The sequence below is a fragment of the Ipomoea nil genome, unplaced genomic scaffold, assembly GCF_001879475.1.
Source record: "Ipomoea nil cultivar Tokyo-kokei standard unplaced genomic scaffold, Asagao_1.1 scaffold2921, whole genome shotgun sequence".
NCBI classification, from domain to species: Eukaryota; Viridiplantae; Streptophyta; class Magnoliopsida; order Solanales; family Convolvulaceae; genus Ipomoea; species Ipomoea nil.
The window spans coordinates 328,845-341,158 of NW_017619349.1; the positions used below are offsets into that span (position 1 = coordinate 328,845).

The 12,314-nt window shown below is 34.2% G+C and overlaps 1 protein-coding gene across 1 annotated transcript; it reads left to right on the plus strand.

Moving 5' to 3' along the window:
* Positions 1-133: 133 nt before the first annotated feature.
* On the plus strand, positions 134-7,467 carry LOC109161140 (threonine--tRNA ligase, mitochondrial 1). Its single transcript, XM_019309490.1, has 20 exons — positions 134-469; positions 585-822; positions 998-1,057; positions 1,236-1,325; positions 1,839-1,913; positions 2,006-2,134; positions 2,228-2,317; positions 2,807-2,895; positions 2,979-3,075; positions 3,231-3,317; positions 3,566-3,650; positions 3,829-3,923; positions 5,068-5,100; positions 5,177-5,263; positions 5,349-5,441; positions 6,189-6,281; positions 6,451-6,672; positions 6,816-6,887; positions 7,024-7,095; positions 7,220-7,467. The coding sequence occupies exons 1-20, from the start codon at positions 198-200 to the stop codon at positions 7,313-7,315; spliced, it is 2,175 nt and encodes a 724-aa protein (XP_019165035.1). The 5' UTR covers positions 134-197; the 3' UTR covers positions 7,316-7,467.
* Positions 7,468-12,314: the final 4,847 nt, after the last annotated feature.

Below are 12,314 nucleotides of genomic sequence, written 5' to 3' on the forward strand. Positions count from 1 at the left end.
TAAACTACTAAAGTGCATGGTCACTCGCGCCAACTAGCTATTTGAACTTATGGGATTGATGAAGTAGGAGTATTTAGCACAGTGTTGTCGGCCCATTAGTGACGGAATTGGAATCTCGGCCTGCCAAATCAAAACCCTCACTCACCTTCACCTTCTAAAACCCATACCTTCTCATATCGCCTGCCTTTGCTTGCTTTATGGTATGCGCAACCTCTCAGCTCCTGTGGCGCCTCATCTCTTTCCGTCATCCTCCTTCGCCGTCTAACTCCATCTTCATCCGCCGCTTCTCTCTCCGCCCATCTCAAATGGGCAAGGCCGACAAAAGCTCTGCCGCCAACAACTCCGCGCCGGACCACCCCAAAGACGATGCTTATCTCCAAAGCGTCATTCCTAAGCGAATCTCTCTCTTCGAATCCATCAAGTCTCAGCAGCAATTGCAGCGCCTTTCTCTCTCCCCTGATCCCATCAAGTAAAGTACCTGTTAGGCTGTTACTATCAACGGATGCTTTCGCATAGAAAATGCATAAATTATGCTTGTTTTTCCGTTTATGATTTCATTCAATTGACATTTTCTCCTTTCCAAGGATTGAGCTACCGAATGGGTCAGTGAAGGAGGGGAAGAAATGGAATACAACGCCCCTTGACATTGCGAAGGAACTTTCGAAGAGCTTGGCATCGAATGCTTTGATTTCAAAGGTCAACGGTGTGCTCTGGGATATGTCCAGGCCACTGGAGGGTGACTGCAAGCTCGAGCTATTCACATTTGATAGTGACGAGGGCCGGGATACTTTCTGGCACTCGAGTGCGCATATTCTCGGCCAGGTCCAGTGTTTCTTTCAATTCCATTGCTGATTTAATAATAAATTTCTGTTTTATTTATTTATTTATTTTTTTTTTTTTTTAGAATTCAGTGCAATGAAAGTTCTGAATTTTGAGTGCTTTGTGCTTGATTAGCTTTCCTATTAAGTAATTTAGTTTGGTGCGTCTTAAATTGCAGTCTGTGGAAATGAAGTATGGCTGCAAATTGTGTATTGGTCCATGTACAACAAGAGGGGAGGTATGCTTCTTTGTTTATATTAAAGTTATAATGCATAATTAGTGGTTAGTGAGATGGGATTGTATTGTGGTAATAACAACTTGTATGTATGCCTACTTTCCTTATATCCCCTATACTGAGAATTTTGTGTTATCAATACTTGGTCAAATTGCGACTATGAGGCTAATTGGTGGTGCAGGGTTTCTATTACGATGCATTCTATGGTGATCTTGGGTTGAATGAAGATCACTTTAAACAGATTGAAGCTCAAGCAGCCAAAGCTGCCTCGGTATTGCCTTTTAATTAGTTGAAGTTGCCTTTTGTTGAGATAGAACTCAGACTTGCCTTCCTTTCTTCTTAAATTCTTCTTGCATCATCTGTACTGTTAGAATTTAGTTTTTTCTGCAGAATCTACTTTTAATGATGCTTAAATACTGTCATTTTATCCTTCCAAACTGAAGGCATTAAATCTAGTTAGTGTGAAATGGTGTTTTTTGCTTGTTTTGTTTTATACCTTGTTATGGTGCGATTACAAAGTTGTCTAGGCTATATGAACAATAATACTTTATTGCTGTGCAATTGCAAAATTATATTGACTAATTGACCATATATGGATCACTAGAAAAAAATCACTTTTTTCCTTGGCAGCTTTTAGATTGTTATGAATCAATCAAATTATATTTTAGACCGAGAAAATGCATAGTGGAATAATGTCAAGTGTATCATTAATGCAACTCTTGACCATATATTATTGTAAATGGTATGTTGTCTATTTGATGACTACTTCCGCAAATTTTTTCAGGAGAAACAACCTTTTGAGCGCATTGAAGTTACTAGAGATCAAGCCCTTGAGATGTTCTCTGACAATAAATTTAAGGTTCAAATTATACCGTTGGTTATTCCAAATGGTTTTGTTTCTCTTTTGAGAGAATTGCATGTCTTATTTCCTGCTATTTTCATTTTATTCAGGTTGAAATTATTAAAGATTTACCTGAAGACAAAACTATCACAGTATACAGATGTGGCCCCTTGGTAGATCTATGTCGTGGACCACATATTCCAAATACATCTTTTGTTAAAGCATTTGGGTGCACAAAGGTAATACTTTGGACTTGTAAACAATAAAAAGTATTTTGAATACTCCCGTGTGTATATTTAATAATTTGGATTTCTACCTACTTTGATATTTAGGCTTCCTCAGCATACTGGAGGGGAGATAAAGACCGTGAAAGCTTGCAAAGGGTTTATGGAATATCTTATCCTGACCAGAAACGCTTAAAGGTGACATTCAATTTTTCTGTTCTTTAAAGGGGTTTCCAAATCTGCAATTAGTTGCAATTTTTTGAGTAGTTGATATCACAATTTGGAGTTTTGTTAGTTTTGCAGTCAACTAAATGCAGTTCTTTTCTACATTTACTGCTGTGTTCATGCTATATTAACAAGACTCGGTTTTGGACATTGCTACTTCTTTCCCCTTACATTTCCAATTTATTGTTCGTCCTTAGGTGCTACTGATTTATTTTGTTAGCTTTGTTTTTAATTATCACTTCCATAGGTGCTACTTATTTATTTTGTTAACTCTTTAATTATTAGGTAGAGAAGAAAGATTTAAAATCATGAGGTGGAGTATTTCTCTATGCTGTAGAGTTCTTTTGTTCAAATATTTGTTAAATGTTCATTTTATTGGGAGCTTAACATTGTAAAAGGATTATGAGGACAGAAAACTGCATTCGTTGAAGAGCATTTACACGTTTAACATCTCTCTTGCAGGAATACCTTGCAATGCTGGAAGAAGCGAAGAAATATGATCACAGGGAACTGACAAAGAAGCAGGAGTTATTCTTTTTTCACCCTTTAAGGTTAGAAGGTGAATTTGTGTCATGAGTTTTTGATGGCCAAGATTTCCCATGATATTCATGTTGCTATTTTTGCTTGCGTTTAGCCCTGGAAGTTGTTTCTTTCTCCCTCACGGTGCTAGAGTTTGCAACAAGCTCTTGGAGTTTATACGCGGTCAGTACTGGAAGCGAGGTTATGAAGAGGTATTTTGTTCTAATTTTTAGTTTCATGTGAAGGTGCTGCTGCTGACTTATTATTGGCAGAAATCTTGGTTGGACATTTAGCTAGTTTATATATAAGTAAAAGTAATCCTCCCTTGCCTACATTCATGAGCTCATGCTTTATACTCTTATGACAGGTTTGGAGCCCAAATGTATACAATATGCAGCTTTGGGAAACTTCTGGTCATGCTGCAAACTATAAGGAGAATATGTTTTTATTTGAGGTAAGGCATTGTGACATTCTCTCTTCTTAGGAAACTGTACTTATAATTTATAATAAGGTACATGTTTTGGTTGATCTGAACAAGAAAGCAGAACTACTTGATTGTTTTTAGAAGTACTTCTGTGTGAGGCAAATGCACTTAGCTATGGATTTAAAACATTGAAGCTATTGGAGATATAAGAATAGTTTTGAATTTTCATCTTTCTTAGTCCTTTGGTAGTAACTTTCTAGGATTCATGCCTTGTGCAGATTGACAAACAAGAATTTGGCCTCAAGCCAATGAATTGCCCGGGACATTGCTTAATCTTTGATCATAGAGTTCGTTCCTACAGAGGTAGGCTGAATTTAAATGTGCATCGTTCTTGCAATTGGCGTATATGTTATAACTTATAATGAGCTTTCTCTTAGCTTATATGTTTTAAGAATTAAGCTTTCTTTAAAATGCCTTTTACTGTACTTTTAAGTGCTATGTATATGGAACTGAAAGATTTACCTATTGTTGAACCATGCAGAATTGCCACTTAGGCTAGCGGACTTTGGTGTTTTGCATAGAAATGAAGCCAGTGGTGCACTTACTGGATTAACACGTGTCAGAAGATTTCAGCAGGTAATTTCCATGTTTCTTTTGAGGGAGAGGACGCTTTTATTTCACATTTAGGGCTTTGCTATCTTGACTGAGCTTCTTCCTGGCCAGAGCAGCATGACATGGTTGTTTCATAATTTGGGATAAATTTGGGAAATGCAATTAGGCCATTCAACTACAAAAAAGCTTCAAATAAACAATCAACGTTTTTTTTTTTTTTTTTTTTTTTTTTTTTTTTTTTTAATGCAATTGGCCCCTTTTACCTGTAATCAACAAGTTGTCTTTCTAAACTGATATTGTGGACTGTTTTTATTGATTTTACATCACACATCATCTGATGTAATAACAATAACAACAATAATGTTATCAATATCATTATTATTATTGTTAAAACCAAACTTCTTCATCTCTTTCTTTTGATAAGGATCTCCCTTCTTCCTTCCTCCTATACGATGGAGGATTGGCCCTTGGGCCTCCAGTCTCAGGAGGTGTGTGTTTGCTTGCTTGCTTGTTTTTTTGTTTTGTTTTTTTTTTTTTTTTGTTTTTTGTTTTTTTTTTTTTTTTTTAATGTTGGCGCCGTCTTGACAGTGCTTCTCTTCGTCCAGATGTGGATGAAGAGGAGGTCTGGAAGAGAAATCTCAATTTCTCTTCCAGACCTCTGGACAAAGTGGTCTGGAGTTTCTGATATGGCGGCAGTGCTTGCGGTGTTCTTGATGATGGAGGATCTGGAATTTCTTTGTGTTGAATAATGATGATGATGCTATTATTATTATTATTATTATTATTATTATTATTATTATTAACATGTCATTTAAGCTTTTGATGGTTAAAATGTACACCTAGGAATCTAGGATGGCATGTAAGATGATCCATGTTAACATTAACCTGCCATATTCTCTGAGCTTGCATCCTAATAAGCATAAACTGGAAGTTTATGGGTTATAATAGGTGAAAAGGGGTCAATTGCATATTTTTTCTCAAGTTTGATGGTTTTTGAAACTTTTCTTTTTCCTAGTTCAATGGTCTAATTGCATTTCCCATAATAGTTTGGGGGCTGATTTTGATCCTAATTGCTCATTTTAGAAAAATTATTTTCCTCTCTTTCATCTTTTAGTGCTCTAACATGTCTGTTCTGATGCTACTATATTCTAACTCTACACCTTTGCAGGATGATGCTCACATCTTCTGCAGGGAGTCACAGGTGAGTAAGGAGCGTGGATATTTAGCTTCAATCTTTGGAAATTACAAAAATTCTTTAACCTATTTTGCTGTTACAGATCAAGGACGAAGTCAAAGGTGGATTAGAATTCATCGATCATGTCTACAAGATATTTGGCTTCACCTATGATCTGAAGTTATCTACAGTATGGTTTTCACTTCTTTTCTTACATGTAAATGTTGATCACTTTGGTACAACCACAAGAATTTGACCTTTGAGTTCAATTTCAGAGACCAGAAAAATATCTTGGGGACTTGGAATCTTGGGAAAAAGCTGAAGCCGCTCTTACAGATGCACTCAATGAATTTGGGAAACCCTGGGAGGTTTGTCATTAAAATCTTATCCTTTGAATTAATGCATTGATGTTATCTGCTTCTTTGCCTAGTAAAGTTGTTGTATGCAGTTGTCCTTAACTTTAGTTATTGACTTTTTAAAAATGCCCTATGGTAGCATCTACATTTTCGCCTGTAAATTATTTAACATTAAAATAGTATTTGAAGTGATGGTAATTTTTGGTTTGTTTCATTATTTTTCATTTTTTTCCTTTGTATTTCTTGCATGGTCAAATGGTATTTTGTGTTATGATTTCCTAGGTTGCACTCTCACTTTAGTTATTGACTTTTAAAAAGCCCTATGCTATTTTGTATAAAAATAAATGGCCTTGAATCCTTGATCAATATTCCTTTTGCTGAGTCTTGGTCTACGTCGATTATGTATAGGTCGATCATCAGTTTCCTATAACAGATTTATATACTGCTTTTATTTATTTATGCATACCTTCAGAAAATCAAATTTCATATTAGCTGATACGTTCTGTAGAATCTGGTTAAATTTGTCAGTTTTTTTGTGGATAATTTTCTTTTAAGAAAAATTCTCTAACATTCCGTATCTCACATAATTACTCATTTTTGATTGGTAATGCAATAGTCATTTGACAATATTACTGTAAAAATTCCTTACTGTTGTACTTTTGCTATGTTAAAGTCTTGAAGATTGTTTCTCATACGACACTTATTTGTTTTTTCCTTTCTTTTGTATCTAGCCACTCACCTTAAACTTGATTCTATCAGATAAATGAGGGTGATGGAGCATTTTATGGGCCAAAAATTGATATTAGTGTTTGTGATGCAATGAAGAGGAAATTCCAATGTGCAACATTACAGGTTTTTCTGCTTCAGCTTCTCTTGGTTTTGGTTTATCTCTGTTGACATTTTCACTGTCACGCTTATTACAAAATATTGATATTCTTAAATATGCTTTTTTCATATCTTTTTAACTACTAAACTGTATATTATCACATTTTGTAAATATTTTTTTCAAAATGTTTTTCAGCTGGACTTTCAACTTCCTCAGCGCTTCAACTTATCTTATTCAGCAGAAGATGAGAGTAAGAGGGAGAGACCAGTTATGATACACAGAGCTATCCTTGGTTCCGTTGAACGCATGTTTGCCATACTTTTGGAGCACTTCAAGGGGAAGTGGCCTTTCTGGCTAAGTCCACGTCAGGCAATGGTCTGCCCTGTATCTGACAAATCTCAAGCATATGGCATGGAGGTTTGTATAGGGCAGATATGCTGTTCTAACCTGTTATTATAGTGTAGTTTGTTTGTTCTTTTACTAATGGTAAATTTATCACATGTCATATCTATCTCATTGAAGTGACTGCTATATTATAACCTTCTCTTATGTTTGATTAGCTGCGTGATCGGATTCATGAAGCGGGTTTTCATGTTGATGTTGATACATCTGACAGGACAATCCAGAAAAAAGTGAGTAAAGAACAGATATACTAGAACTTACGTTTATGAAACAAGAGTTTATTTTATTTTGCATGAAACACTCAAATCGTAATTTGATGTGTGATTGTTTGTTGATTTGGATTACTGACATTCTGGATCGATACAGGTACGGGAAGCTCAGGTTGCACAGTACAACTACATATTAGTGGTTGGTGAAAAGGAAGCAACCACTGGAGAGGTTAGTGTAATTGTATATTGTCTAATAATTGTATAGATAATAATTTATATCGCGGTAATTGTATATTGTCTGCAACGATTAGAACTAAAATTCTCAACGCCTCTCTTTGGTTGAATTATACCAGGTTAGCGTCCGAGTGAGAGACATTCCTGATCACAAAGTGATGACGGTTGATGAACTCCTGGCTCACTTTAAGGATTTAATGGCATCATATAAGTAATACATTCCTGCTTGTAAGCCTTTTTATTTTATAGATCGCAGTCATTCAATATGACTTTTGGTTGAACATGGCATAATGCAAAAGATCATTTTCTTCCAAATTCATCCACTGTCACGGTATATTCTCTGCTTATACATACATGATTTTATTTTTTATTTATTTACTTTTATTTTTTTGAATAATTTTATTTATTTACTTTTTAGTTTTCATCTGGCAACTTAATTTTCAATATTACATGTGATGCTGTATTATATATGTATATATATACTCTGGATCTGTGAGATTTTCAAAATATTATATTCTGTTTTATAAGTAACAAACATTTTATCTGTCTCACGTATAATGAATATTTTATATATTAAAAATGTACCTTATATCAATGGTTTACCTTGTAAGGTGGACTATCGCCTATGTTATAATGTCACAATTGTGTAGATCATAAAATTTGCCCATTTGTAGACAGCTGTGACAACAAAATGGGACAAATTATTTTGTGGATCCGGGTTTAAAGATACACAATTTATCTTTTAAAAATTTATAATTTGTGATGATCTTGTATTGTAATCACAAATTTTAAAGGAAAATACTTGGTGTACTCTCTATTTATACTCCCAACTTGTACTCCCTCTCACATGCTTTTTATGTAGATATTTTTCTGTGGATCCACATGATAAAAATAACTAATCCTGGTTTGCCATTTCAGGGAGTATAAATGAAGAAGTAGAATTTGGGAGTCTATGTAGTAGGATTCATTTCAAAAACATAAAAACACAATTTATATATTCTAAAACGTCACAGTTTTAATACTAAAAATATACATCGTACAATTTGAGATTAAGATTCACCTTTTAAGGTGGACTTTGTTCCATGGTATAACAATTGACAAAATGAATGTTCCTATTTCTTGTTAGTCGTGGATCAAATATTTCAATAGAACATAATTACATTTTTGGTCACTTAAGTTAGAGGATAATTGAAGATTTTGTCTATAAATAAATAAATAAATAATAGTATTAAATGCACAAAAGGAAACAAACACTCCAATTTACCCCGCTGTCCCCGCCCCATACATTTAAAAAAAAAAAACATTAAATATAAGTCATCAGATTGTCGCTGACAGTTTCATATGGGAGGAGAAATTGTTGATTGTTTCTGAATTCTGACATTCTCACGTCAAATTACAAAAACACCCCCACACCAACACCTTTCTGCCAAATTCCTTTTAGGGTGGAATATTCCAATCACAGAATTGAAAGATATGTTTTGTTTCTATTGATAGTTAGATATATGGAGTGTTTGGTAAATAGCTATTAGCTGATAATGATTAGTTGGTTGGATTAGTGGGTTTGACTAGTTGATAACATTAGCTGATTGTAGAAAAATGTTTGGTAAATTAGCTTATAGCTGATTATATGCAAAATAATTTTTTCAAAAAGCTGATCAAAAAAGTTATTGAGTAGTTTTTTTAATTTTAGTGTTTTAAAATAATAAGCGGTTACAAAAAGTTGATTAATCAAACACTTATAATGATTTTTTAACCAAATAACTCAAAATTAGCTAATATGCTAACTATATATGTTACCAAAAAAGTCAATATTATATTTTCAACACACCCTTCATGTATGATACCTTATTAGTTTTTGAAGGGTACCATAGTATATTGACTCTGATACCAAATCAAAAGATGTATTATATCTTAACCAAAAGTATATATGTTGATAGTTAGATGCACATATATTATTTATACATTGGCTTTGTTTGGTACGCCTAATTGAAAGTTGAAAAGCTAGTAGCTAATAAGTTGTTGAATTAGTTAATAAGTGTAAAAAGACATGAAATGATAAACTAAGATATTGAGATTTTGATTAATGAATGGTAAATGGTGTCATTTTATGTAAATTAATAAAGATTAAACAAAAAAAAAAAAGTTAAAAAGTCAAAAACTTATTTTGAACCAAACACTAATTGGGGTAGTGTTTCAAAATAAGCTACTCCGTATTATTTTAAGTTCTCCATGTTTTACCGAACAAAACTTATAGCTTATTTGTAATTTAAACTAAGCTATAAGTTTTACCAAACATACCACATAATAAAATTATAATCTGTAGTTAAGATTAGGGGTGCATTTGTCTATTCAATCCAAGTTGGTGGTAGATGGTGTTTGTCCAATTTGCCGGACTGACACTGGCCCTGTTTGGTAAAATAGTTACTCTATATGTCAATTTTGGCTTATTTAACTACTATTTGTTCTTTGACTTGGTTTAAAAATCAATATAAGTGTTTGGTTAATTAGTTTTTTGTAACTCTAAAATGCTAGAATTAAAAAAATAATTTTACTCAAAGTAACTTTTTTCAATTAGTTTTTTGAGAAAAGAAATTATATCAAACAACTATCAGCTAACAGCTAATTTACCAAGCACTTTTCTACAATCAGACAATCAACTAATGTTATCAACTAGTTATATCCTCTAATTAACCCAATCAGATGACAATTAACAGTTATCAACTAACAGTCATTTACGAAACGGAGTCACTATCTATGCCTCTGCAAATGTCAAAGAGTGTGGAAAGGGTCTCTCTTTGTATAATTTAATTAGCAACTAGCAAATGTTACGTTGTACCTAAGTGGTTAATTACTATAATCTAATTTTTTATTTGGGCATTATTTAATCAAAATTATTTAATTACAAGTCGGATATGGTTCATATACGTTATAGGAAATGGACAAAGTCAGAAGGATCCACCAAATATTTCTTAAAAATTGTAATTAAAATTAAATTATATCATAATTCCTAATTAATTGCATACCATTTCTTCTGGAAGAAGCCTAATGTTTACTCTATCTATTCTTCTTTTCCTAGCTATAAGGATTAAATGAGAACTAATTCAATGTGAGAATTGTAGATTTATATTGTGCATTTTTAAAAAAAAAAAAAAAATGGAAAGCAGATATTTGATTTTCTAAAATTGACACGGATTGTTTTTTTTTTTTTTTTTTTTTTTTTATAATTATTATATTTTTTTTATTATTATGTTTTATGATTTTGTAACTCTGCTTGGAGGTTTTGTTTCATATTTTCTCAGATAATTACTGCTGCAAATTGGAGACGCTATTTTGTCATCGCTCATCGAGTGTTCGTCCATGGAGAGTGGTCAGTATTTTACTATTTTTTTTTTGTCTAATATTGTCTATATTTAGACGTGGGTTTATATGTACATATTCTGGGTAAAACGGTTATGCATTAGATTGTGTTGGTTGTGCAACCTAGTGTTGTGGTTGTTCCACCTGTTGTTGTTGGTTGTGCAATGTATTTCCCGGATTAGTTATTGAGCTCCTCATTTATTAATTTGTCCTTTGTTATTTATTAAGCTGTGTATATGCACCCTCAATTTTTAGCTAGGATTCAGCCGTAAATTTTGGAGTCACATTTGGCCATTGATCTTGTAAAATGTATCATCCATATCTATTTACAATTCTATTATATATATATATATATATATATATAGGGAGTGGTTCTGGTGAGTCTCTCACATGAAACATAGGGTGAGATCTGAGCCGTTGATCAACCCTAGATTATCGACTCAAATCAATATTTTTTTTTAAAAAAAAAAACGTACTTCCTACGAACTGGATGCGTTCGATCCCCTCATACCATTGTTGAATTGATGCACTTAAGTGTTGAATTGGACGCACATTCAATGTTAAAAATGATGCATCTAAGTGTTAAAATGCCGCACATTCAATGTTAAAAATGACGCATAGTGTTAAAATGACACAACTTAAGTGTTAAAAATGACGCGCCTTTAAGTGTTAAAATGGCGCACATTAGGCTTTGAAAATAAGCACCTTCTTTCAACAATACGCTAAATTATCATAATCCCACTGCATGTTTTTTAATTTATGTTCATTCTGGGTGATTGATTTTCACAAGATCAATGACTATGATTATATATATATATAGATTTTGGTTGGCCAGGAATGACACATACTGACGTAGAGTACCTTGTCGTTCCATATATACTAGTATCTGTCTATATATATATAAACGTATGGATTATATGCATGTTTTGAAATCTCTGAGAAACAAAAATGGCATCGGTGGAGATGGGAAACATGAGTAGTAGGGGTGGCGACCAACTCCCAGATGAGAAGCCAGAAGACTGGATTGAGTATTTTAAGTTCAAATACTCGAGGGACACCGCAAGTGATGCCCGTAATGCACTACTGGTGGTGGCGGCGCTCTTAGTCCAAGTCACCTATCAAGCTGGGATCAATCCCCCAGACTACATATTTAAGAAACAGAATGTTCTCACATCTCTCACTATTTTCTTGGTGGCCAATACTCTAAGCCTTTCTACGGCAATGGCGATGATTGAATATCTTACGGCAAACATGCCCTACCAGAGAGAGCTGAGAGTAGCCATGTCTGGCATGATGATTGCGTATGGATTGTCTTTGGGTAGCACAGAGCCGACCAGTCCGACTAAGATAGCCCTACTCGTAGTCTGTTTCTTCGCACCATATCTACTCAGGTCTCTGCCTAATCTCTTCAAGAAATGATATGATGTTATTCATATATATAATATATAAGTAATAAATGTATTGCAAAATTTTGTGTGAGATCGTCTCACTCACGGATTCTTGTCTATGCGGGTATAAATTCTTGGGGTATATGGTCTCGAAGAGGGACATAGAACCCAACCTTGACAAGGTCAAGACCATCTTGAACATGGAACCTCCGAGGTCCCTCCGGGAGGTCCAGCGCGCGCCTCAGCGGGCGGTTGGCAGCCCTAGGTCGTTTCCTCTCAAGGTCGGTCGAGAGGTCTCTACCCTTCTTCAGGGTGCTCAACAAGACTAAGGGGTTCGAGTAGTCCCTTTAGGACATCACTTGCTATCTCGTCTTAATCTATTACTTGTAATTGCGTTACATCCGTTGTAACCCACTGATTATTAATATGATATTGTCTCCGTGACAGATCTCTATCCCGTTATCTTGTC

Excerpts from the sequence above, each read along its gene's own strand:
- LOC109161140 (XM_019309490.1), top strand. The coding sequence starts at position 198 with ATGGTATGCGCAACCTCTCAGCTCCTGTGGCGCCTCATCTCTTTCCGT. Across the intron at positions 1,914-2,005 it reads TCTCTGACAATAAATTTAAG|GTTGAAATTATTAAAGATTT; the intron begins GTTCAAATTATA and ends CATTTTATTCAG. Across the intron at positions 2,135-2,227 it reads AAGCATTTGGGTGCACAAAG|GCTTCCTCAGCATACTGGAG; the intron begins GTAATACTTTGG and ends TTTGATATTTAG.